Here is a 25,426-nt window from a genome sequence, read left to right on the forward strand (position 1 = left end):
CTTCCCGGAGCCCTGGCCGCCAGTTGGGCAGCGGCGGATCGGATGCCGCCCCGTCCCCTGGGCGAGCGGCAGGATCCCTTACACAGCTAGCCCCAAGATGGAGCGTGTGGCCACAGACCACAGTCTGGGAGTCGCATCGGCATGAGCTATGGAGGCAGGAATGTGGCTGTGGGAAACCCAATGCCCGGGGCCTGGTGGGGCTGGGGAAGAGTGAGTGCAGGGAGTGGGGGTGAAGGGTGGGTGGACAGAAAGCGAGGCATGAGCTGCCACTGCAGCCTGGCTCTCCCGGCGCAGGACTCCGAGCGAGAGCAGAAGCAAGGCAGCCTTCCTCTCTTAGCTTGCCCTGCCCCAGCTTTGCCCCTTTGGCTGCGTCTTCCCCTGAGCTCTGGGGGCACAGGCATCCAGCATACTGCTGCTCCCCTTATGCCAACATGCTTCTCTGTCCCCTCCTCCAGGAAGCTTTCCTGAATGGGACCTTTCGAGGGTCCACCCCATTCTATTCCACCCCAGAGATGGCCCCACTGGGGGGCTGGTGAATCCATACTCCTTGCTCTTTCTTTTTTTTTTTTTTAATTAATTTATTATTTATTTATTTATTTATTTTAATGTTTTTTTATTTTATTATGTCAGTCACCATACAGTACATCCCTGGTTTCTGATGTAAAGTTCGATGATTCATTAGTTGCGTATAACACCCAGTGCACCATGCAATACGTGCCCTCCTTACTACCCATTACCAGTCTATCCCATTCCCCCACCCCTTGCTCTTTCTGTAGTGGCACCTTACTCTGAGCCCCCTGAGGGAGGGGGAAGGAGGGTGCTGTCTGATGGGCATTTTCCTGACCCTCCCCTGAGACCTGAGGCCTGAACGCTGCCCACGTGGCTGAGGGCCAGGAATGCTGGTGATTCATTGTATGTGACGAGTCTTCACTGGATGCCTCCTAAGTGCCTGATGCTAGGCTGGGTGCAGGGGATAGAGGAGCGAATGCGCCCTGCCTATACACACGGAGAGATGGGTGCAGGAGAGAGCTAGGACAGGCTGAGCAGGGGCTGCTGCTGACGGTGTGGCGGCCACAGCGGTCTCCAGGCCTCAGTGGTGACTGGGCTGAGGGAAGAGCTCAAGGTAGCCTCACCTGGGATGGCATTCAAGGTGGCGAGAACAGCCTGTGCAAAGGCCCTGAAGTAGAGAGAAGGTGATGGATTCCAAGTTTAAGGAAAAAAGAGCTTAAAGGGGGAAGGTGTTGTTTTAGTGTGAGACTGGAGAGCTGAAAGATTAAAACTGACACCTCTAGCACCATTTCCTGAGTGTTGCTTGGTGCTAGCGACCTGCCAACGGCTGGGCTGCCTCACTGCGTTGAGTTTTCTTTCACCAGTGGGTTTCCAGCGGGGGTGATTTCTATCCCCTGCTCTGTTCTCAGGGGACATTTGACAATGTCTGAAGATGTTTCTGGTGGTCCGAGCTGAAGGGTCCAGAAGCTATGGGGATCTAATGGGTAGAGGGCAGGGATGCCGCTGAACATCTAACAATGCCCAAGGCGGTCCGAGGGAAGGACTGATAGGAAGGAGTGCCTCCCAGAAGCTCCCAAGTCAGGTTTGCATGGGGCTTCGTTGTTTGCTTTGAGAGAGATTCTGGAGTGTGAGCCTTGCTTGTCTACACTTGAAAACCAAAATGTACCTGAGAGAGAAGGAAGTGTGGCATGGGATTACCTGTTATTGTACTGACTGATGCCCCGACCTGGGTGACAGGCTGGCCTTCACCAGCTCTCTCCATAGCTGACGCTGTTGCTTTCTCCTGAGGTGACCTCCTGCTTTCGTTCCCCTGCTCTCCAGGTGCGTACTGAGCACCTGCTGTGTGTGAGGGGAGCTGGGCGTATGACAGAAAACTCCCAGAGCTCCCAGTGGGAAGGCACAGACGGGGCAATGGGGCGGGGGTGCTAGATGTGCTAAGAGGAGGGTCAGGACCTTGCGGAAGCACCTGGGAGGGGGGCTTACTCATCCTTGCAGGAAGACCTTGAGGATGAGGCTGGATACCCAAGAAGAAGAAGAGAAAGAAAGGGGCAGAGAGACCGATGTGCAAGAGGCCTGGGGGCAAGAAAGGGGTCCCCAGAGGGTTTCAGCTGGGTTAAGCATGAAAGCTGTCAGGGATGGGGGTGTTTGGGGATGTCCAGACTGCTGGAGACTCAATTCAGAGGCCACGGCTGGGCTGGGAGGGAGAGCAGGCCTCCCCCCTCTGCTCCCGGGGTCTAAAAGGATGTGTGCAGAGCCCAGCCTCCCCTGTGAAGGTCAGTGGGCCAGAGGATAGAAAGACATGGGCCAGCGGTGTGGGTAGAATTCTGCCCGGGCTGGGAACCAGGGTGACTGCAGGGCCGGGGCTCTGCCAGGAGGGACTGAACTTAGTGGGTGTCCCTCAGCCTGGCTCCTGGTTCTCCCAGCTTCTTCTCAGCAATCCCCATCTGTCACTTTGAGCTGGGGGAGAAGGGAAGGAGGAGGCAGGTCCGTACTTGGGGAGCAGGTTGAGGGCTGGGGGGAGGACGGAGAGCCCTGTGGACCCCCCACTCTGGAGGCAGGCCAGGTGGAAAAGCCCAGGCAGTGTGAGGTGCCTTCCCCACGGGGACTCTGGTTTCTCCCTCTGAGGGACATTATTTCTCAGGGCCAGGGCCTGCCGTGGGCTGAGCACTGAGCTGGGCCTGAGATACCTGGCACCTGCCTTTGTGGAAATCCCAGGGAGGGGGACACCTTTCCTGATCACAGGAGGGCGGACTGCCCTTGGACAGAGACCCAGAAATTGCTGCCAAAGCCCCAGACAGAGGCGTTTCGGTGGGAGTGGTGCTTCTGGGAGGCAGCTAGGGGAGGCCATCTGGAGGAGGCGCGAGGTGAGTGGGGATGTGCCCTGGCAGCCATCAGGGAGCATGGAGGTTGCTGCAGGTACTGGGAGGGGGCAAAGGCATTATGGGGCCTGAGGGAGACAGAGGCAGCCTCCCTCCCTTCACTCACCTTAGCACCCGACTCATGGGGGGCATGTGTGTGTTGCCAGCTGAGGTGGAGGGGCCTCAGGGTCCTGGGCCTTCTGCCCTGCCTCCATCCAGCTGGACCCCCTCCCCTCCCAACCAAGGTACACTGGGCTGCACATGCTACGGGTTGTTGCATGGGGGGCTGGACAAGCCCTGTTTCCAGTGTTCTGATCTGCTTTCCTTGGCGTCCTGCGCCTCATGCCTGGGGTGGCCTGCTGGGCCCCCCAGGTCCAGCTTTATGTGCGGCCTCGCAGATCCTGAAACTGGGAGCCGTTAGCTGCTGGACTTGGTGCGTGCTGTGGCGGGACGCCAGTGTGGCACAGCCGAGCCAAATGCCTTTTCTGGGGGGACCCCAGGATGCCTGGGGGGGTCCACACCTGCTCAGGAGAGAGTTCAGGAGTGGTGGCCTTTGGGTCTTTCCCAGTCTATAGTATGACACCCCTCCCTGTTATTCTGCTTTCATGTGTGTGTGTGTGTGTGTGTGTGTGTGTGTGTGTGTGTGTGTGTGTTGAGAGACTGATTGCTTGATTGATTGCTTTTGATTTCTGCCCAGGCCTGTGGCTCCTGAAATGTCCACTTTTCCAGCTTCTGGAATGATTTTGAGCAAATATGAGGTATATGAATACCACCCCTGAGAATAATTGTGAGCTTTATAGTTTATGACCTACCCTGCCCCCGCCCCACCTGTGCCTTATTTCTCTTGTAAGATCATTACTAGCAAACATTTATTGAGCGTTTATTATGTGCCAGGAGGTGTGCTAAGAACAACACATAATGTATCTCCTTAACAATCATAGCAACTCTCTGAGATAGATACTGTAGAATTATTCTAAATTTACAGAGACTGGTTCAGAGAGGTTAAGCAAGCTGTCCAAAGTCACACAGCCAATAAATGGCAGGACTGGAATTGGAGCCCCAGCAGTCTGGTTCTAGAGCTTGTGTTGAAATTGTGATCAAAGGAAGGGGGTCCCTGACGGGGTGTCCTGTGGTGGGAGCCAGAGACTACCTGGTTGAAGCTGGACCTTGGTAAGTCCCCTGGAAGAGCAGGCGAACACATCTTTCCTGCATATGTGTTTAATGGGCCCTTTTGCAGGACCAGAGCAGAGGAAGACCTGGTCTACCTTTAGGATGAATTTCTATGTTGACCCAGAGTGACCAGGGCAGGCTTTCCCTGGGTGTCCTAAGATGCCCCGAGGATGGGGGAGTTGGGATGGTCAGTAGCACTTCTGGCTGGGGAAGAGCAAGAGCTTGTGATGGAGCAGGTGTGAGGCTTGACCAGCTTCGAGGAGTGAGGCCTGCCTAAAGCTGAGGGCTGGGTTTGGGGGAGGGAAGCCCTGGTGTTGAACGGGAAAATGGGGCAGGTCACCTGAAGTCTGATCGGGGCCCTTCAGGTGTTGAGGGCCAGCAAAGGATTTGGGCTATGGGTGGTGATGCTGGTGCTGGCTCTGGGCGTGGGCAGATCAGAAGTGGGGAGGCAGGCATCCACGGAAGCTTCTCTGTCAAGGGGTCTGGACTGGCCCTGAGGGTGGGCTTGGTTTGAAGAGGAGGACGTAGAAGTGGCCATGCATCTTCTATTTGGAGGCACTAGGCCTGTGGGAGAGGTTGAGAGTCCTGGGAAATGGTTGTGGCCAGGTGGCAGGGTGGAAATTCCTGGCAAGTGGCCACCGTGGGTGGGCCTGGGCCAGATGAACAGGCCACTGGTGGTGAGGCCAGAGTTTCCGTTCACACACAAGGGTGTGTGTGCTTGTGTGTTGGGAAGAGGAACTGGGCAAAGTGTGTAGGGCAGGTGACAGTGGGGCAGAGAGAGCAAGGGACCTGGAGAAATCTCTTGGAGTGGCTGCAGAGGGAGTGGACAGCATGGGAACACTGTCCAGCTCTCCCGAGTCCCTCTGCTGGGCTCTGGGCCATAGGATGTTGCTGGGCTTGCCAAGAAAGCCGAGTCTGGAGCCTGGGCTGTGGCATAACCCGCACATTTCCTTTTCTTGTGGGGGCCTTGATCCCTGCTGGGTCCCTGAGCCCCCCCAAACCAGGCGGGATGCCAGTGAGGGCCCGCGGTGGGGCAGAGGTGGCGAGGGCTACACCTGGGAGGTAGGCGTCTGGCCCAAGGCAGCTGGTGTCTGGCCCACCGGTTAGAACCCAGTGTGAATGAGGGCAAAGCGGCCTGCCTCTTGCTCCTGTGTCTGTCCAGCCACAGCCTGCACCCTCTTTTACCCTCAGCTCAGTGAGGGCTGGTGAGAGGTGGCGATGATGCCATGCAGCTTATCCCTGACCTAGGACCCAGTGTCCAGATACACAGGGGGTGGACAGAGATGGTGGACTGGGTCCTCCAGGTTTGGCTCATCTTAACTCATCCCAGCGGGAAAATCCCCGCTGGATTCTCTCCCCTACAGTCCTTCCTTCTATCAGACTCGAACCTTCTGGGCCCGAACCACTCAGAATTCCATTCTGTTGTGTCTGGTCTCCACTAGAGAGGGAGAAAAGTTTCCCTGTGGACTTGACAGTGGAGTGTGGGGATGCTGTAGGGGGTGGGCTACCCTAGAGGCTGATGGCCCAGCTCTCAGCATCCGAGGAGTGTTGTCTGGAGGTCTGACCTGGGCACCTGACTCTCTCCCTGGCATCCCCTGGCTCTGGGGTCAAGATTGGTCACGACCAGCTCTATGTCTCCAGGGTGGCGTGGTAGATGACCGGAGTGAAGATTCCATGTCCGTGTCCACCTTGAGCTTTGGCGTGAACAGACCCACGATTTCCTGCATCTTTGATCGTAAGTGACGCTTGGAGGTGTCTCTAGGGGTGATGTGGATGGATGTATAACCTTATGCTTGTTTGTATGGGGTTATACAGTCAGGTGTGTATGGGCGGGGCTAGGGAGAATTTAATCTACATGCTTGGTGGTGGGTCAGTGTCTTTCGTGGGGTGTGTTTGTGCACCTGCTTTTGTGTGCACACGCGCACGTCCATCTACGTGTGGCGTGTGCATCAACGCTCTGCTTGCAATCAGGTGTTCGAGGCCCTGTGCATTCTGGCTGCCCCCATTATTTATTTGGCTTCTCCTCCATCCCCTTCTCCCCAGCTCTCACCAGACCCGAGGACACAACACTCAGGTGTCTACCTCTGAGCTGTGGTCTGTTCGGATCCTTTGAGCAGCTCATTCCCGCAGAGCGTGACATGTGTCATTTCTATGGCTCAAACCCTGCACCGATTGCCCTTCCTAGGGTAGACTCCCCCCTCTCCCCAGCCACAGCTTCTAGCCACTCCTAGTCCCTCACTTGGCATCTCCTTTTCTTCCTTGGTGCAGATGGGAACCGCTACCACCTGCGCTGCTATATGTACCAGGCTCGGGACCTGCCCTCGATGGACAAGGACTCTTTTTCTGGTAGGTGGGAGGGGAATCAGGGACCAGGGATTGAGAATTGGCAGCTGAGCCCACAGGTCTTCGGAAATGTGGCCCAGGGCTTCTCCTGTGTGTGGAAGCTGTGGTGGTGTTTGTGGGATTTGTGGAGGTGGCTGACGATGCCAGGGTCACTGTGCTTTCTGGTTGTCAGGTGGCCTGCTTGATCCTTCTGTAGGGTTTGGCTTTGTTCACCATCACTTCCTTCTGAAAGCCCCTCTGGCCTTGACCTCTAGGATACTTCTCTCTCCAGGGTCTCCTGCAGCCACCTGCTGCTATCTGCTCCAACTTGGGGGGCTTCCCAGACCTCTAAGTCTGATGGTTCTGATTGTCTGTGTCCTTTTCTCTGGGCACTGCGGTCCCCGCACCTTCCCTGGCTCCATGGACCACCCATGTCAGAAGCTTCCAGGCCTTTAGTTCATAGGAGCCCCTCATATCCAGCCCCATCTTAGGTATCTCCCCCTGGATGCCTCACTGGCTCCTCAGTCCATCCCGTCCAAACGGAACTCCTTGTGCCCCACTCCCCAATCCTGCCCCCCCCCTTGCCCACCTTGGTCCTGGGATCACATTAGCATGTGTCTATTGCCTATCAGTTTGGAAACCAGCAGTCATCCAGTCCTGCGGATTCTGGCTTCTGAATCTCGCTTGGAGATATTCCCTCTCATCTCCTGTTCTCTCTCGCCTTCCACACTGCCTCAGACAGATCTGCTCATGTCACTACTCTGATTCCCAGTGCAGACACTGGGAGAGAAAGCCCCAGCTTTCAGCCTGGCAGGCACTCCTTCGTGGGTCGGACTCCGTGCACTTTGCCAGTTGCATCTTTCCCTAGTTCACCTCTACCCACTAGTTCTGGCCTCACCAGCTTTTGTCAACGTCTGCGGAGCTCTTCCTGGCCTTCGTCCTCAGTGTTCTCTCCGCCTAGAATGCATTCCCTCCCTATTTTTAACCCAGCAAACTCCTACTCATTCTTCAAAACCCAGTCCAGATGCTGTGACTCTGCCCCAAGCCCAGATGGTTGTTCCTTCCTGGACACTTGGCCAACGCCCCACCAACACCTCTCTCAGAGCCCCGACTGCCGTGCAGATCAGTTGCTGTCTGTTTTTCCCACGCTGACTGTGAGCTCCTCCAGGAAGGGGCTTTGTCTTGCCCTTGAACCTGCACTTGGCATCTAAGAGCAGATACTGAGTGTTCACTGTGCGCCCGGGCATTTTACTGGTCTCGGTGCGTGTGACCCTTACATCTCCCCTTTGAGGTAGGGGTTTCACATCCCCATTTTGCAGGTGAGGAGACTGAGACGCAGATATCTTGACTAAATTGCTTGAGGTCAAATAGCTGACAAGTGACATACCACCCTCTGAATGCTTGCTACTTACTTGAGTAGAAGTGAATTCTTCTGTGAGATGACCTTCTGTTCTGAGGATGGCCCTGTTGCTCCTAGCCACCAGCCTGTCCTCCTCTGGGCCCCTCTCCTCCCCCCCACGGGAGACCACCCTCATTCTTCACCCCCAGCAGCTGTGTTTCCCCACATTCTCTCCTCTTAGTGACCTGTTTTCCAGCCCTGGGCACCCAGGCACACGGTCGATGGAGCAATTTCTCTTCTGTGCTTTGGGTCCCGGGTCCTGACAGCGCCCTCTGAAAAGCATATGCAAAACCCACATGCAGGGATTGGTGGGCCTGGGGCGGATATGTGCAGCTGGCCCTTGCTGGGAACCTGCCAGAATGCTCGCTGACCATTGGAATGTGTGCCGAGAGAAAAGGGGTGGACTCATCCACAGCCTTGTTTCTTCCTTGGCAGGCTGTGAGAGGCGGGGGTGCAGGCGGCAGGCTTGTGTGGGCATGTGGTGGTGGGAGGGCTCCGTCCTCCTTGGGCCGGACACTGCAGGGAGGGAGCCTCCTGAGGAGCCCATGCTGGGAGGGGGCACGCACCCCTGGGGACCACAGGCAGGGTCAGCCTGGCGCTGGCCTATGGGATGTGTCACACTTTCCATCCTAGCCCCACCGCCCCCCACAAATAAACATCCCTTGAGCTTTGAGGGCACTGCCCAGGGCTTCCTCAGAGGCTGCTGGCTTCTGAATGAAAGGCCTGATTGACCAGCTGCTGGAAAGGAAAACAGCAGCCAACATGGGTGAACCTATAAAACCCAGAGTGTTTATTTTCACTCCCAAACCCTAAACCAAAGCAATTTCTCCCCTGGCACTGACCCTGGGGCGGCTGGCGGCCGGAGGCTGTGCGTGGCCACCAGCTGGCATTTCTCGGAGGAAACTCATGTGTGAATCCGGAATGTCTGGGGCCAGGGGAGGGTCCAGCGCAGCGTCTGTGCTGGTATCATCCTCCATCCTGCCTGCTGGGTGTCTGGGGCGGAGAGGGCTCTCTTCCAGAAGTGCTCCGTTGACTCTGACCTGCGGTGCTCTGGGCCTTTCCCGCAGTGGTGGGCTCCCATGGCCCGGAGCTGTGCTCTTCACTTGTCCCCTAGGGGTGGGTCTTGGGGGGGCACACAAGCACTGCCTAGGAACCACTTGTTGAACAGCATTAGACTCAGGCAGGAGAGGGGGCTTGTGGAGACGTTCTGTCAGCCTGCCTGAGCTTCTGCCTCGGGGTGGGGGCGTGGAATAAATAGGCAGCATCGATTCTGCAGACACCGGAAGGATGTGTGTGGCCCGTGGTTGTGAGGATGCGTAGCCTGTGAAGCAACCAGGCATTAAGAACGTAAAATGATGCTTAATTCAAAGGACTTCTCTTTGATACTGGGTGGCGATTGCCCTTGCTTGGTGAGCATCGGGAGTACGCACTGAATTCGGATTGAATGGCGATGGACTTAGAAATCCCATGTCCTCCATGCTCTATCTAAAGGGCAGCATTGCTTCCTTAAACCACAGTCTGAGCTGAGCTGCTGTTCATTGGAGACTGATATTTCTTGAAGGAAATCAGGAAGGAACCTGTCTGATTTGCTGAAGAGTTCCCCAGGGGCATTTTGCTTTGCTCCCTCCCCTCGCTGGGCCCAGAGCTGTGGTTTGGGGGAGCCATAAGCTCTCCTTACAGAGCGCCCATCAAGACGGACAACCGGTGGGCAGCTCTATTGTGAGGTCGCTACATATCAGAAGATGATCCTTAGCCTGGGGCAGTCAGAAACTCCTCCTGGAGGGTCTCACAGGTCAGTGGGCTCAGGGGGCCTGCCTTGGTTAACCAAGCAACTGAGAGATGGTAAGTAGAACGGATGCCAAGTTATTAATTTACCAGAGTGGGGTCTCTGCTAAGACAGCAGAAGGTCCTGCGCCCTCTTCGTTGGCCTCACGGCTCCTGGGAGATCAAAGATGTGTGCCAGGCGGGCTGTCCTGGAAGGGGTACTCCAGGGCAGGCCACAGTGACTTCTGATGAGCCATGGCTGCTGCACAGATGAGGTCACCTCGGTGGGGTCTAGTGCTAGTTTTCACCCCTATCCAGACTCTTTCTTGGGTGGGGCTGGGGATCTCTTGCTTTGGGGCTTTATTGTGTCTGGACTACAGTTGTGGCCCACTCCCTCTTGAAGCATGGCTTTCTGTTAAGGTTGGCTCTGGCTGGAGGAATTCTCCCGTTGAGCTCATGGAGCTGTTTTCCAAAGTGCATTGGAGGCTTGTGAAATGCTCCACTTAAACAGGGTTCCTGAGCAAGGGAGACTGGGGAACACTGCACGCTTCCAGATTTACAATGCACAGTGGCCTTGAGAGGCTCTGGAATGGCTGCAGGAAAGGAGCCTGTTTGACTTTTTTAAGCACTGGCTAGCTCCCCAGAGATCCCACGTTTACAAAGCACACATTTTGGGAAACACTGCTCTGTAGGATTCAGTACAGATTGTTCAGCTCGGATCTGGACCTTTGTGATCTGTCCCACCTCCTCCTCCCTCTTTCATCCCCACTGCCCTGGGCGCTCCCTTCCTCCCCTAAGCCGGACCGACTACGCTGTTCCCCAAATGCCCATGTGCTCTGGCGTCTTCATGCATGCTGTGCTAGATGTTTAGAAAGCCCCCTTTCCCTTGGTGCACCTTGGTTACTCCTCATTCTGGAGACGCAGGATAGGAGACCTTCTTTGGGATGACTGACTTGATGCTGCCAGGCTCTATGGGGGTATCCCCCACCTGCAGAACCTCATTCATTCCCCGAGGAAGCTGCACATCACCTTGGATCATAACTGCTCTATAGTTACCATTTCCAACCAGTAGTCATGCTCTTAAGAGCCTAGATCGTGCCTCCTTTATTTTCTTATCCCCAGTACAGTGCTTCCCCACCACGTGCTGGTCAGTCAGTAATGACAGAGCGAATGAGTGGTGGATTACAAATAATGCTGGAGCGAACATCTCTGTACATATAGCTTTTTGGTTAATTTGGATGATTCCCAGGAATATAGGAAGCAAGGTATAAACAGTTTTATGTTTTTTAGGGCATACTGCCCAGTTGCTTTCCTGAATTGCTTCCAGCAATAAAGGAGAGTACCTATTTCATCAAATATTTGCCAACACTGGATTTTATGATTCCGGACAATTTTTCTTAATTTAATAGGAAAAATATTGCTATATTATAGTTTTCATTTGCTCTGCCCTACTAGTGATCGGCCGCCCTCTCTCTTAAGGGTTCTTTTCCAAAGGGCATGACGTGGTGGAAGGAGCACTAGACTGGGAGCCAGGGGTCTAGCCCTGGTCACATGTGAGCATGGGCTAGTAACTTCGTCTTCATGGCGCAAAGCTCTCTCTTCTGATGAGTGGGATGAAGCTGTCTGCCATGTCTCCCATCCCAGTGGTCTGAGCTGTGAAGGTGGGAGGGCCTAGGACGAAGGCTTAGTATGTTGTTAAGGTCTGGGAAGGCTCTAGGAAGGTCTGAGCAGCAGAGCTCGGATGCAGGGCTCTAGGTCCGGAAAAGAACCACCTGCCTGGGGCCTCGCGCGGTGATGGCATCCCGTAGAACCATGTGTGCTCACAGCTGGAGCTGCCCAGGGCAGCAAATGGTTCTCAGAGAGCACCAGTCCAGCCGCTTTCCACTTCAGCTCCATGTGGCTTGGTGGGTGAGGCCCGAGGGCCAGTGCTGCCCCTCGTCTATGGGAGTGGCCCTGGGAAGTGTGTTAGGCTAGAGTGGACAGAGAAGAACCAGCCCCTTCCCTTCCCTTCCACCTCTCCTTGGGATCTGCTTCTCCGTCCTCTTGGCTTTCCTGGAAGCGGGATGTGTCTGTGCGTTTGTCTGGCTTTCCCTCATCTGACCACCTTGCTTCAGCAACACCCCCGCCCCCCTTGTTTCTTTTTTTTGGAGGGGCTGGGTCCTGTAGGGGGAGAAGCTGGGCCCCAGCACACAGTAGCCCAGTGTCTGAGGCCCCAGGCCTCCAGGCCTGCTCTTTACAATGCCTTTGTTGTGTGTTTTTTCCTCCCATGGGCGGGTGGGGCACGTGTGTGGGTCTGGGTGATTTTTGTTTGAAAGCCACCCCCTCCCAGTCCCCCCAGCGCTGAGCTCATTGCTTGGGCTTCTGGGGCTGCTGGAAGGAGTCGGCCTGCTTGGGGGGGCAGCGTGGGGGGTGCTGCCAACACCAATACAGCGTGCACGGCCGCTACAATGTGCAATTGTGATCTTTGTGTAAACGCGGTCGGTCTGGGGCCCTCGCGCTTATAAAAATAAAGCGTTGGGAAGCACGGGGGGTGGGAACAAAAGGGGCTTTTTCGCCGGCTCTCTAATATGGTTTTATTTATCGGAACGCGCCCTCTTTCCCTTACTGGAACCAGGGAGAGGTTCTCTGCCGAGCTTGGAGCTGATGGTATCACAGCCAGACGGTTTCATTAAATGCACAGACGCCGCTGGGCCCTGCCAGGGGCAGGAAGGGAAGTGCTTGGGGCCAACCCTACCAGGGCCGGTGCATAGAAGGGGGAGCCCCATGCCAAGGAAGCTTCCACCAGGTGGGGGTGGCAAGGCGGGTGGGTATGTCTCTTCTGCTCCTTTCCCTGTCAAGGGCCTTACCTTGCCCTCTTCTACCCCCAGAATCAGGTTCAAAACCAGTTTCCTTCAGGAAGCCCTCCAGGATTGACTACACTGTGGCTTTCGTGCCTGAAGGCTGGTTCCATGCTGGTGTCTACCTCCTGTTAGCCAAACCCAGCATTACTCAGCCATTAAGTGCCCATAGCTTCTGCCTCCTAGCTTAGCTCTCCCCCACCCTTAAAACTAGTCATTGTCCAACAATCAGAATCTTGGACCCTGGTCCCACATCTCTTGATGGGAGTCCTCCCCAACCATCCTGCCTCTTCTAGGGTTACTTTCTGTCACCTCCTATACAATGGCCATCGTGTGCCATTTGGTCTCCTTATGGCCAAGGAACCTGTCCCGCTCCCCTCCCTTTGTGAGGAAGAGCTGTCTCCCCATCTCAGCCCCAGGATTACAGTTGGACATCCTAGCACAGGACCTCTAGTGCTGAGGGTCTAGGGTCTAGGGTCACATGGGGGTTAGGTCACAGCTGGGGCTAAACTGGGAGGCTCAGAGGAGGCAGGGTGCTGCAGGCTGGAGCGGGGGCCAAGGGTGGAGGGCACACGTGAGGGCAGTTGGGCTCTGCCCTCCCGGGCACCTTAGCATCCAGCGGCCAGCTTCCTGCGTCTCCAGGCTTGCTTGTCCTTCGGCATCTGGCACTTTGAGTGTTACAAAAGGGCATCAAACTGGACCCTGCCCCCACTCTGACATCCTCATGGGAGCAGCTGGAGGAGTCCCTCCTCCAAGCCCTTTGCCCCTGTCCCAAATTACGTGCACTCAGTTCATAGGCCTTTCTCCTGCACTGGTTCCCCAAATTTGGCCCCGGAGGACAGCATCTGTACCCTCTGGGAACTTGTTAGAAATGCAAATTCTCAGGCCCCACCCCAGACCTGATGAACTTGTCTCTCAGGGTGGGGCCCCGTAGTCCGGGTAAGCCTTCCAGGTGCTTCTGCTGCATGGTCACATTTGAGAGCCACAGCCCTCGAATCTTCTCTAGTGACACTAACTTCCCTTTGACAGCAGGCGCAGGGAATGACTAGCGGGTGGGCCCCCCGCCGGCGTGGCTGGGACGGGCAGGCTGCACAGCGGTTTGGGGCAGCAGGAAGCTGCAGGGATCTTAGGGATTCTGTCACATCACCTACTGCCGAACAGCTCTTGAGTCCACGTGCTTCCCTCTGGGGCGCTCGCTCGTCCGGACACCACCAGCTCCACCTGAACCTTTGTGGAGGCCTCAGCACTGGTGTCCCTGCTTCCTGCAGGCTGTTCTCCGTGCGGCAGCTGGGTGGGCTTGCTGATATGCAGGCCCAGGCACCCCAGTCTGAGCGCACCAGCCCCTCTGCTGTACTCTCCCTTCCTCAAGGAAGACAGAGCCCTCTCTCATGCCCGCCACTGCACCTTAGAGCTGCTCTTCAAAGCGCGGACCAGAATGGTAGTTTCATGGTCGCTTGTATGGACTGTGGTGTTGCTCCAATTGTATTCTCAGTCCCTAGCCCCTAGCTCTTGGCCTGGCATGCAGAGGGCACTCAATAAATGCTTGCTGGGTGAATGAATGAATGTACTGTGCAGGCACTCACTTCCTCTAGCAGGACCTGGCTCCTGGTGGGAGCCCCACCCCAGGAAGGAGCCCTGAAGGGGAGTTCTTTGGATCTCTGGGCCTGCTCTCCTGGTCCTCGGCTCCATTTCTCCACTGTGGCCCACCAGCTGGCCTTTGAGACGGCTGGGGCCAGGGCTGGCGGGGGGGGGCACTGGGGAAACAGGCTCCAACCTGTAGACTGTTGCTCCAGAGCGCGGCTCTGCTCCAGCTCTGTGGCCCACATGACTCCTGAGCGGACAAGTCTCACGGTCTCTGCTGTGTCCTGCCCCCGCCTTCCTTGGGCCTGGCCCACCCAGATCCCTACGCCATCGTCTCCTTCCTGCACCAGAGCCAGAAGACCGTGGTGGTGAAGAACACTCTGAACCCCACCTGGGACCAGACGCTCATCTTCTATGAGATTGAGATCTTTGGAGAGCCAGCCAGCATCGCCGAGCAGCCGCCCAGCATTGTGGTGGAGCTGTATGACCACGACACCTACGTGAGTGCGCCTGCTTTCCTCCCTCGTGCCCTCACCGCCCACACCCTCGGCGGAGGGGTGCGGGGACACCACGGGGAGGGCTACCCCACCAGAAGGCCTCTCCCCTGATCCCACAGGCTACACAGCCTTTAGAACTCTTCTAGAGTAATTAAAAATGGATCGCTCACACATGTGCTGTGCCTGCGGCCGGGAGCAGGGATGGAACTGGAAAGGTGTTTGGCCGGGGATCGGGGTTCCTCTCCCTCGAACTTGCTTCTAAGACCCCAGGCCAGGAGTCCCTTATCCCCATCTGAGAGCTACATTGACTCCACAAACGGTTATCGTGCGCTTGTGTGCTGGGCTCAGTGGCCGGCGTGGCCAGTGTAGGTGGGAGCCGAGAATCCTCCACGGAGCAGAGTCCCCTCCAGGGGCATAGGCAGGGCCTCTGTCAGATCTGTGGGCCCCCTTCAGAACTGTGGGCCCCCTCCAGAACTGTGGGCCCCCTCCAGAGCTGTGGGCCCCCTCCAGAGCTGTGGGACTCTCCAGAGCTGTGGGATTCTTCCAAGCTGGGGCCCCCTCTAGAGCTGAGGGCCCCCTCTAGAACTGTGGGCCCCTTCCAGAGCTGGGGGCCCCCTCCAGAGCTGTGGGCCCCTTCCAGAGCTGTGGGCGCCCTCCAGAGCTGTGGGACCCTCCAGAACTGTGGGCCTCCTCCTGAACTGTGGGACCCTCCAGAGCTGTGGGACCCTCCAGAACTGTGGGCCTCCTCCTGAACTGTGGGACCCTCCAGAGCTGTCCAGCAGAACTTACGGTGGTGCTGGCAAGGCTCGGTGGCTGTGCTGCTCAGACTGGGAGCCGGTCACCCCGTGTGGCCACCGAGCAGCTGACAAGTGGCTAGCACAACTGAGAAACTCCATTTTCATTTTTAGTCTTGATTAATTAAACTTTATATGTGAATAGCAGCAGGTACGGGGCAGCGCAGGTCTAGAAGATTCCCGGGAGGGAGAGATAGCCCAGGGCTGTTACTTGAGGGAAGGCTGTGGGGAAGACCCAGGCCCTGAAGGAAATGTTATTGGGGTGTTAGGGCAAGGCAGGGGGAGACTGAGGAGAGCAGAGGGCAAACTGGGAAGGGAAAGAAAGGAGTATGAGGCCGGGGGAGAAGGGGAGTGAGAGGGTCGAGCAACATTTTGAAAAGAAGAGAGAAGGGAGAGACGGGATTTGCGGACAGCATGTTTGGCAAAGGGCCCCAGCCTAGGTTGGGTGGGGTGGCAGTGGATAAAAGGGGAGGAGGAGGGATTGGAAGATGTTTCCAGAAAGAGTTGCCATGGCTGGATGTCAGGTGCTTTGGGAAGGTGTGGTAACCAGGGGGAGGGGCAAGGTGATGCCGTTCAGGGTGTCCCACCAGGTGGAGAGGACCAGCTGGCAGCGGGCAATGGCAGCCTGAGCCGGGGAGGCCCACCTCTGAGCTCTTCCCTTGGCTCTGGGAAGGGAATGAGCAACTGGAGGCAGAGTCTATTTGGGACTGTCTGGGGAAGAGCACAGGGGCTGGCACCTTTGGGGCAGGAAGAAGAGGGGACAGGCAGGAGGACCAGGATGTGCTGGGCCAGGGGACGAGGCAGGGGAGCAGGAGCAAATGTTGTACTGGGGGGGAGGGGCAGGAGGCCGGCAGCATACAGTGTTTCTTCCAGTAGCATCCCACCTCCTCTTTTGCAAACGTTGCTCCGGCCCTGTGTCTTTCCTGCAGGCCAGGGACTCCGAGCGATCCCAGGGGGGAGAAGAGCCATGGCTTCTTCTGGGTGGTTGGGCTCCAGTGTTCTGGGGGAGAGAAGATGCTGTGTGCATTGTTAACATAGTCAAATGACTCTGTACGTGTTGGCAAATACTCATTGCCTTGAGCTCCTGCTGGCCTGGTTGCCCAGGCTCCCCTCCCCACCACCTCTCCGTGACCCACAACTAATGGGGCAACACCCAGGCCAGAGGGGCCTCCAGGACCACTCCCAGCACGGTGGCTGCTGTCCACACTGAGTGATTAATGCTGGACTACTACCTGCCCTGTGGGCATTCATGCAGGAGCTGGAGTGGCTCTTGGGGACATCCCCAGTAGTGGCGTGACTGGAGGCAGTGGTGCTTCCCAGTTCTGCTCGGGTCTCTCCAGATGAGGGTCTCGGGCGAGGCACCAGGGCTTGGAAGGGCCGTGGCACCATCTGGCTGAGACCCGTGGTCCTGCTGCTGCCCCCTCAGGGAAGCTAATCACAAGGCTGGAGTCACAGGCCAGTGAGGTCACAGGGGCCCAAGCCAGAGGGCCACGCTTGGGTGCGGCCGTGGGGGATGGCGGAGAGGGGCAGAGGGCAGAGTGGCTGGGGGAGATGGCGCACGTGAGGGCCAGGGGCCGAGAGGGCAGCAGAGGCCAGCAGACTGGTGGAGGGGCTGTGCAGAGGGAATGAGGCGGGGCAGGAGAGGTGAGCAGCCTCCAGTGAGGGGCCTTCTGTGCGGGGGGAGATGTGGGCTTTGTCTCCAGGGAGTGGGAGCCACAGAAGGTGCCTGAGCAGGGGGATGATAAGATCAAAACATTGTTTTAACAAGACTCATTGAATTTGATGAGTGATCAGTTTCCCCAGCTAGAAAGTGGGGGGATTTAAAGGAGATGCAAAAGCCCTTGGAAATGTCAGACACCTCCTTTGCAGAGGGGGTTAGGGAAATACTAGGGGGCTGTCGCTGTGGTCTTGAAGCGGCTCAGAGCCTGATTAAATTAAATCAAGCTGAAGGCTAGTTAGACGCACAGAGGGATTTTTGACCATGATGGGAATTCAAATCTAGCAACGGCGGTTGGAGGTCACTTGCATGTTGTTCTCCCATCCTTCTAAGAGGGGCACAGTGCACCATTCTGTCCCCGGGGCTGCCCTGACTCCTGAGTCCCTTTCTAGTTCAGGTGGCTGGATATAGGCCTGGTGATTGTTCTGAGGCCACCTGGAGCCCTGGACCGGAAGATGCCGACTCTTCTTTCTCCATGCCCTGTCTAGGGTGCAGATGAGTTTTTGGGACGCTGCATGTGTCAGCCCAGTCTGGAACGGATGCCCCGGCTGGCCTGGTTCCCGCTGGTTAGGGGCAGCCAGCCGGCAGGCGAGCTGCTGGCCTCTTTTGAGCTCATCCAGAGAGAGAAGGTGAGGCTGTTTCATATTCACATTCAGGAAGCCCAGGCAGGGAGTACATACATGGTGGGGGGTGACCAGGGGGCACAGAGAGGGGATGCCCCAGTGGAGGAGAGAGAGCTGCAATGTATCCTTCTTCCCTGATGGGGGAACTGCAGTCAGTGGGGAACACTGAACAGCCACCTGCTGTCAGGCCTCCTGCTGAGGGTTGGCTTTGCCCATCTTTTCTGTACCCCAAATCACAACATGGTCTAACTGCTAGGGAGAGTGTTGGAATCTGAATTGTGCTAGAATGCCTGAATCTTTTGGCCATTGGATATATTTTTCCCTGGGTCATAACTTGAAGTGGTTTCTGGGAGTTGGACCTCTGTGATCTGGTTTGGCGGGGCGTAAGTGTGACGGGGGCATCTCTGCGGACAGGTAGGGCAGGACCTCTGTTCTAGTGCTGCCCCTGCCATGGCCTAGCCGGGTGGCCCAGGGCCAGCCACTTCCCTGCTCTGAAATAGGGCATTTAGTTTACAGCCCACTCTCCAAACTTGCTCTTACTGTGGCATGAACCTCCAGAGGTAAGCCGGATAGAAATAGGACTACTCCGGGTGGGGTGTCTGGAGGGGGGCACCACATACCACCAACCCGGCTTCCCTTTGCAGTTGCCACTCCAGCTTCCTCTGAAGAGTCCCTAGACCTCCAGGGAATAGAGTCTGCACACCCCTGCATTGTTGAATCACTGATACATTCCATGAGTGTCGTTTTGTGGCGGGAAATGTGTTTGTCTGGCCAGGGCAGAAAACAGGGTTCTGGGGCCTTGGGTGACGGGCATCTGACCAAAGCTCTCTTTTTTCTGCACGCTAGCCGGCCATTCACCATATTCCTGGTTTTGAGGTAAGTCTTGCTCTTATATTTTCTTCTTTAACTGATTGCCATCCTCCTGGCTTGCAGCACCCCCACCCCACCCTGGGCTAGGAGGGGCGATCAGGCATACACCACCGGCATCCTGCCTTCATGCACAGGAAGGCCCCGGTGGGCCCATGCAGCAGGGTGAGCAGGGGCTGGGGTCCCCGCACAGCTCTGGCCTTCCCTGCCCTTCTTCCGGGAGAAGTCCGAGAATCACAGACTCTCAGAATGAAATGACCTCATGGCCACCCAGACCAGTGGCCCACAGCCGGGCAGCGTGTTAGAATCCCTTGGGCAGCTTGAGAGATTACCAGTGCCCAGGCTGCACCCCAGACCAAACAGAACATTACCTCTTGGGGTTGTGGCCCAGGCCTCGGTGGCCTTCGGTATTCCCTGGGGGATTTTAAGGTGCGGCCGGGGGCTGAAAACTGTCGGGGTGTGGTAAGATATGCCGAGTCTTGGGCGCCACTCAAACTGACTGAAGTGCACCCTGAGGGTATCGGGCAGCCCCCCATGTACTCATGAGCCTTCCAAGGGCTCTGAGGCATGCTCAGTGGCCAAGTTGTGATTTAGACCCTCTTCCCCAGCTCCTGGTTTCCACTATGACCTGGTTTTCCTTCCTCTGCTAGCGGTGGGGACTTCATTTACTGCTCCCTGCTCCCCTTTCCTCCTCGTGGGGGTCATGGTAGAAAATGTAGACCCTTTGTGGGCACCCCTGCTAATTTGATTCAGGAAGTACTCTTCTCCTCCGGGCTCAGCTGCAGCGTGGAGAAGTCGTCGTTTGGGCTGTGTTTGGATGCCTCCCCTCTTACGAGGCAGCCTGCACAATTTGCAGACAGTTCTTAACCCTGCAGCCCTCCTTTGCCCCCTGCCTCCCACTCCACCCTCTGCTTCTCCCCCTCTCTCTCCTGTCCAGTCCCAGCTCCTGCTCTCGGGCCTGCCAGCCCGTGGGGACCCGGGTTGTTTCTCCTTGCTCCTCCAAGTCCACGTGCCCCAGCAGAAACAGCAGCTCCAGGGGGTCAGGCCTGGCTGCTTCCTGGGGCTGTTGCGCAGGGCCTGGGACCCTTCGTACCACCAGTCACTTTTCTTTCTCCCATCACCTCCAGAGAGGCCTGGGCTCTAGGTTTATGCTTTGGCCTGTCCCACCAGTCTCCGCATCGACACCCCATCACACCTTCCTTCTCAGGAACCATGTGGAAGGCATGGCTGGAAGCATGTCACCCTGACCCTCAATGGGAGGCAGTTTCTGTTGGCTTCCTTAGGGCGACGTCTGGGGTGCTGATCTCTGCCCCAGCCTAGCGCTCTTTGTCACGGATGCTAAGCTTTTACCCTCCCTCCTCTCTTCCCTCCACCGATCTTCTGGACATGGAACAACCTGTGATGGCCCTAGGTGCAGGATACATCGGGAATCCTGGACGAGGTGAGCTGAACACTTGAAGCTGTGGCCTGCGGCTGGGTGGTTGGGAACAGAGGGAACTAGAAGGCCCACCTCTGGGCAGGTGCTCCAGAGCCATGTGGGTTCCTGGTGCCGCAGTGGGCATCTGCCATTCAGGGACCTGACTGGATTTCGTTCCCCACACTCTGTGCAGACCCGGGGCTGCCTGGGGTATATCCTGGCGTGATTCTGGCCCCAGAAGGCTTGCTGCCCTGTTGGAGGCCAGATTCACCCAGACCTCCTGGCAGAAATAGAGTCTCATCTGGCTGAGTACCAGGTGGCGTGTTTTCAAGAATAAAATGTTTATAAGGGGCCAGAGTAGTCAAGGAAGTCTTTCTGGTGATGGTAGCATTAGCCAGACTTGCTGCAGGAAGACGGGGAATGTGCCTTTGGCTGAGGGGGCCAACCACCCGTTTAGGGCCTGGGTGCTTTAGGAGCCAGTGGGGTTGGGGGTTCCTTCTGGAAGAAGATTGGGGTTTGCTTCTGGAGGAAGTAAGACTACCTCCTTTGCCATGAGGGATGAGGAGCGCGTTCCCCTGTGGCCTCCTGCACATCTGTGAGCGGGTCCTCAGGAGGGAGCAGGGGCAGAGGCCTGGGCAGGGAGACAGGAAGGAGAGCCCTGGTCAGATGGGTTGGGAAAAGGGCAGCCACTTCCTGCCATCAGGGAATCCCCAGGCTGGGAGCGGACACCATTTGACATTTTCAGTGCAATTTAGACTTGAAGTGCAGGGTCAGGATGTGGGATCCGCAGGCCCCGCGCCCCTTACCTCACTTCCTTTTGCTCCCAGACCGAGGTGGGGTCCGCCAAGGGAGCTGGCCATAATTGTGCCTGACAGGCAGCCTCCTGCTTCTGGCCACAGTTGCGAAAGACTGCCGATTTGGAAAGGGGAGCGGAGTCCTGTCCAGGGAAGCAGCACGGAGCCCTTTCTCTTGATTGAGAGCACTTTGTGGCCAAAACCCACAGCGTGCTCTGAAGAAGACCCAGCCCAGGGATGAGTTATTAAAAAAAGTTAAAGTCCTTAATAACTGGATTTGTAATATGTAACAGTGAAGGCTCAGATTCCGAGAGCAGGGATCTGGCTGTGGTCTCATTGTCAGGAAGCAAATCAAAATTTGCCGCTTTTGGGCCAGACCCTGAAGAGGGCCAAGTGTCCTGCTGCAGAGCCCGCCAAGCCACAGCCTGAGAAGGGCCAGAGGAGAGCCCAGCTTGGGGTCTGCTGGGCATGGGGCAGGGCTGAGTCAGCAGGATGAATGGAGTATCAGCTGGTCGAGGGAATGACCCCAGAAGATGATCTTGTGGACCCCCTCCTTTTCAGGGGCTCCGACCCCAGACCTGGGGCTCCGCGGCTCGGCCACTTGCTCTGCACTTGAAGGCTGAGCGTCATCCCGAGGTCCTGGTCCTTTTTAGTTTCAAAAGCCCCCGGGGACAGGTCAGTCAAGCTGCAGCTTTGGGGCCTGCAGGAAGCCCGAGGTCTTAGCAGGAGTTTTCTGTCTTTGCTGTGGCCAAGCTCCTGCCTTGTATCCCCCCCATTCAGCCCTCTCCAGGCTCCCAGCCTGGTCCCTGGGAAGAATGCACCAGCTCTCCCTGAGGGCTGTAAGAGGGCATGCTGGCAGGTTCGGTTCTGGGCCACCGGCCATGGGAGCCCTTGAGAGTCTGGAAACAGATGGGCAGATGGGTTTGTTAGGAAGCTGTGCGGCCGCCGGGGGCGAGGGCTGGGGAGTCAGGGGCAGGACCAGGTAAGAGGCTTTTGCGACTTGGAAGGATGGTGTAAGGATGGCCTTTCTGGCGGGGAGTGCCTCTGGCCAATGCATCCCATGCCCATGTGGGAGACAGTGTCCGGGAAAGACATCTGCCCATGCTGGGCCGATGGCTCCCAGAGCGGATGGAGGACCGTGGGGATGGTTTTCTGGAAGAGGTGACGCTGGGTTAGCATCTGAAGCAGGGATTGGCAGAAGAGGTTGGGGAGAGGGGTCGAGGTGGCAGTGCCTTGGGCTGGGGCCAGTTTGTTGGGTGACATGACTTTCCCTCTCCCAGGCTTTATGCCCGTCTGGAGTAGCCCTCTCTGGAAGTTCTGGTGGGGGGAATTGGGACTCTTGCCTTGTGTCTTTGAGGCTTTGGTGATGTCTGGGAGACCCTTGCAGAGAGCGTGGATGAGGGGAGGACGTCCTCCCCCAGCTTCCCAGTCTGTCTTTTGTCAGGGTAGAGTAAAAATCCCCCCCTTCCTGAGCCTTGTTCGCCTTCTCTTCCGCTCTCCCTTCCTGTTTCCCTCTTTCTCCGTTTGCTCCTTGGTCTCCAGCTCCTTCTCTCCCTCCTTCTCCCGCCTCTTCTGAGCCCTCTGTCTCGTTTCTTTTCCTTTTTGTCTGGAGAACAAAGGCGGTCCGTGCTGCCAAGGGGAATGAGTTCAAAGAAACTGCAATTTTAGATTTCCTGAGAACTGGAGAGCGTGCACATGCACGTGTGAGTGTGTGCGAGCGTGCACACGCGCAAGAACACACACACCCCCATGTGCGTGTGCGCACACACCCCTGCCACAGGAGTGGCAGGAGAGGGGGGGGGCCCCCCCCCCCACGGGGATGTGGAGAATGTGCAGAGGGAGAGCCCACCTGGGCACGCTCTAGGCGGGAGCTGGGGCTTGTAGACCTGACCATTGAAGGGGGCGTGGTTAAGTGCATTTCCCGTGGTTCTACCGCTTCTGTCTTGCTCCAGGGCAGGCAGGGGACGCCCTGGTGGAAGGGACTGCAGGCTCCGTGGCTCTTTCCGCTGAGGGCTCAGGAGCCAACCAGATGTCACTCTATCCCCTTCCAAGTCCAGGGTATGGCTTTTGGTCTGAGATGCACACGAGGTACTCTCCCGCACCCCAAATCCACTAAAGGGAAAAGTTTGGTGTTTTGCAATCAGGAAAATAAACCCAGTGGTCCCCCCCATCCCCCTTTCCCTCCCCCAAGGCCTTAATTTAAAACACTGTTTTTCCTGGGAAGTGTAATTAGAGCAACATGTTGTTCCTAACGAGCTGGGTGGGGCAGCAGACAATGGAGCCCTCCCAGCACGCCTGGCTGCCCCCGCCTGCAGCCCCTCAAGGAGCCAGGATCTGAGCTCCAGAGGGTCCTCTGACTGTACCCTGCTGGGGGAGGTGGGGGTCTATGGGGCTACTGGTAACAGGACTACTTAGGAGGCTGGGGGAGCTCAATGCTTCTCCCAGCCCTGCCCTGGGAATGAATGTCCCTCTAGGGTGTTGGCCCTAGAGGGGAGGAAGGCCCCCTCATGGCTTGTCCTTGGCTGTCTGTGCTGAGCTGATCTGCGGGACAGATAGACTGAAGAGGGCATAAGGGTAGATTTTGCTCTGCTGGGGGAGAGAGCCTCATCGATCCTTGGGTCCTGTCCTCTTGATCGGAGGCAGTTCGGCAAATGCCCGGCCCTCCTGTAGGACCCATCAGTGGAGCAGCCCCACGTCTGCCCTGAGCTCAGGCTGGGTGGGGAGGGTGAGCAAAAGAGGCATTGGTCAAATGTGGCTTCATCTAACTAGACTTATATTGTATGGCTGCCCTTGAGGTCTGTGGTCCTCAGAGTCCCCGTCTCACATAGGATGGTGAATTAGGATATCCTGGTGACACTTCAAGCCTACACCTCCCTCTTGCCAGGCAATGCTGATGTGCTTCCCTGTAGGTGATAAGGATCGCTGCAGCCCACCCCCACTGAGAATCACTGGCCTGGGAGGAGGTGTTGAGCCCCTCCGGAAGGAGGGGTGGGCCATCTGGCCAGGGCCTTAGGACTCTCACAGTGAGGTGTCAGAGACTAGTCAGGACCTTGGGAAAGGAGGCCACAGGGTCACTTAGATGTCAAAGAAGCCAGATAATAGAGCGATAAGAAGTTCTGGAGGGGTTGGGAGATTTTCTGGAAGATGGAGAGCTTCAACGAGGCCCTGAGAGATGTGTTAGATTCCAGAAGGTGTATGAGAAGACCATTCAGACAGAGGGAGCGATGAGCAGGCATCGGGGGGAGGTTGGTGAGGACCCGTGAGCAGGCTGGCACAGACAGGAGCACTGGGAAGGGGGGAGGGGACGTTGGAGTCGGTTCTTCATTCAGCTGTCTGCCCACCTGTTCATCCTGTCGCCATCCCTCCCTCCCCTCAATTACCCAGTCATCATCCCGTAGTGATTGGACAGGGATTTCAGCTCTGGTCCCTGGGTGCAGAGATGCTGGTTTAGCACACGCAGATGGCACAGGGTGGTGTGTCTTTCCGTGGGAGTGAGTCTACTTGCTGTGGAAGCCATGGGGGTGCTTAGCTTAAGCTCGAGACGCCAGGGGAGATTTAAATGGAGATCTGAGGTCTGAGTAGGAGGTAGCCAGATGAAGTGGGCTGGAGATTTCAGACAGAGGGACCAGCCACTCCAAGCCTCAAAGGTAAAGAGAGTGTGCTGTCTCCTGCCACCTGCCACCTGCTAGTGTTCAGAAGGGCCAGTGTTGAGCATGTATGGAGAGGTGACTCATCACTGCCTGGGACCCCGGAAGGGAAGGTTAACTAGTGAGAGGCAAGACCAGAGAAGTCAGAAGGAACTAGAAGGTGAGGGGCTTTGGAGGCCATGTTAAGGAGTTTGGACTTCATCCTGAATGGCTGGGGAACATTTGATAGGTTTTAAACAGAATGACATTCTAGAAAGATCCCCCTGGCAGCAGAATACAGCATGCCTTGGCTCTTGGGAAGGGATCTGCAAAACCAGATGCAAGGAGACCACTTAGGGGGATGCTGATGAGTCCAGGTGAGAGAGGGTGAGGGTGCAAACTGAAGGAAGGAGACAGGTGGATGGGCATGCGAGAAGTTTAGGAGACAGAATCATGAAGACCATGTGGTCCATTGGACACAGGGATGAGGGAAAAGAGAGCCAAGGGTGGCATGGTGCTTTTTTGCCTGATCGTCAAGGTGGATGGTGGGGCTGGTTTCTGAGATGACATTGGGAGAGAGCAGGTTTTGAGGGGAAAGTTAGATAATCTGTTTTGGGACCAGTTTAGTGTTAGAGGCCAGTAGGGAACATGGGTGATCTGAGCAGTAAGAGGTTGGCAATGTGGGTCTGGAGCTTAGGGGAGATGCCTGGAGACAGAAAGCCCAGGAGAGGGCTGGGCAGAGGAGGGGACTCAGCCAGCAGAAGGTGGAGAGGGGAAAGGGGCAGCGGAGAGGAAGCAGAGAGATGGTTTCAGGAAGGAGGCTGAGGTCAGTTGGCACAATGATGCTGTTGAGGGAGTGGGAGGGATGTGAGCCTGCCAGTGTCCTTTGGGCTGAGCTGCAAGCAGGTTGTTGTTGACTTTGGACACAGAAGTTTCTGGGGCAGGGGCGCTGGGGGCAGAGCTGAGTGCATTGGGCAGAGGGCCTCGTGGAAGCGAAGGACAGGCAGTGGAAAGATGCAGACCTTTTCAGGGAGAGAAGGGAGGGGGAGAGAGGCTGGTGAAAGACACAGAGAGCAGGGCAGGGATGGGTACGAGAGACCATCTTTAAATGGGGGACGGGGGACTGTGGTTGCGGCTTGAAAGGCTGGGTG

The 25,426-nt window shown here is 56.7% G+C and overlaps 1 protein-coding gene across 1 annotated transcript in view; it reads left to right on the plus strand.

Moving 5' to 3' along the window:
* The window catches only part of DYSF (dysferlin), a 208,483-nt gene that overhangs the window by 116,426 nt on the left and 66,631 nt on the right, over positions 1–25,426 (plus strand). Inside the window, exons 31-36 of the mRNA XM_034657277.1 lie at positions 5,679–5,772; positions 6,306–6,383; positions 14,259–14,440; positions 17,437–17,577; positions 18,418–18,447; positions 19,850–19,879. Coding sequence (XP_034513168.1) covers positions 5,679–5,772; positions 6,306–6,383; positions 14,259–14,440; positions 17,437–17,577; positions 18,418–18,447; positions 19,850–19,879 — 555 coding nt within the window. The remainder of the gene's footprint in view (positions 1–5,678; positions 5,773–6,305; positions 6,384–14,258; positions 14,441–17,436; positions 17,578–18,417; positions 18,448–19,849; positions 19,880–25,426) is intronic.

This window comes from Ailuropoda melanoleuca, chromosome 4 (assembly GCF_002007445.2).
Source record: "Ailuropoda melanoleuca isolate Jingjing chromosome 4, ASM200744v2, whole genome shotgun sequence".
Taxonomy (NCBI): domain Eukaryota; kingdom Metazoa; phylum Chordata; class Mammalia; order Carnivora; family Ursidae; genus Ailuropoda; species Ailuropoda melanoleuca.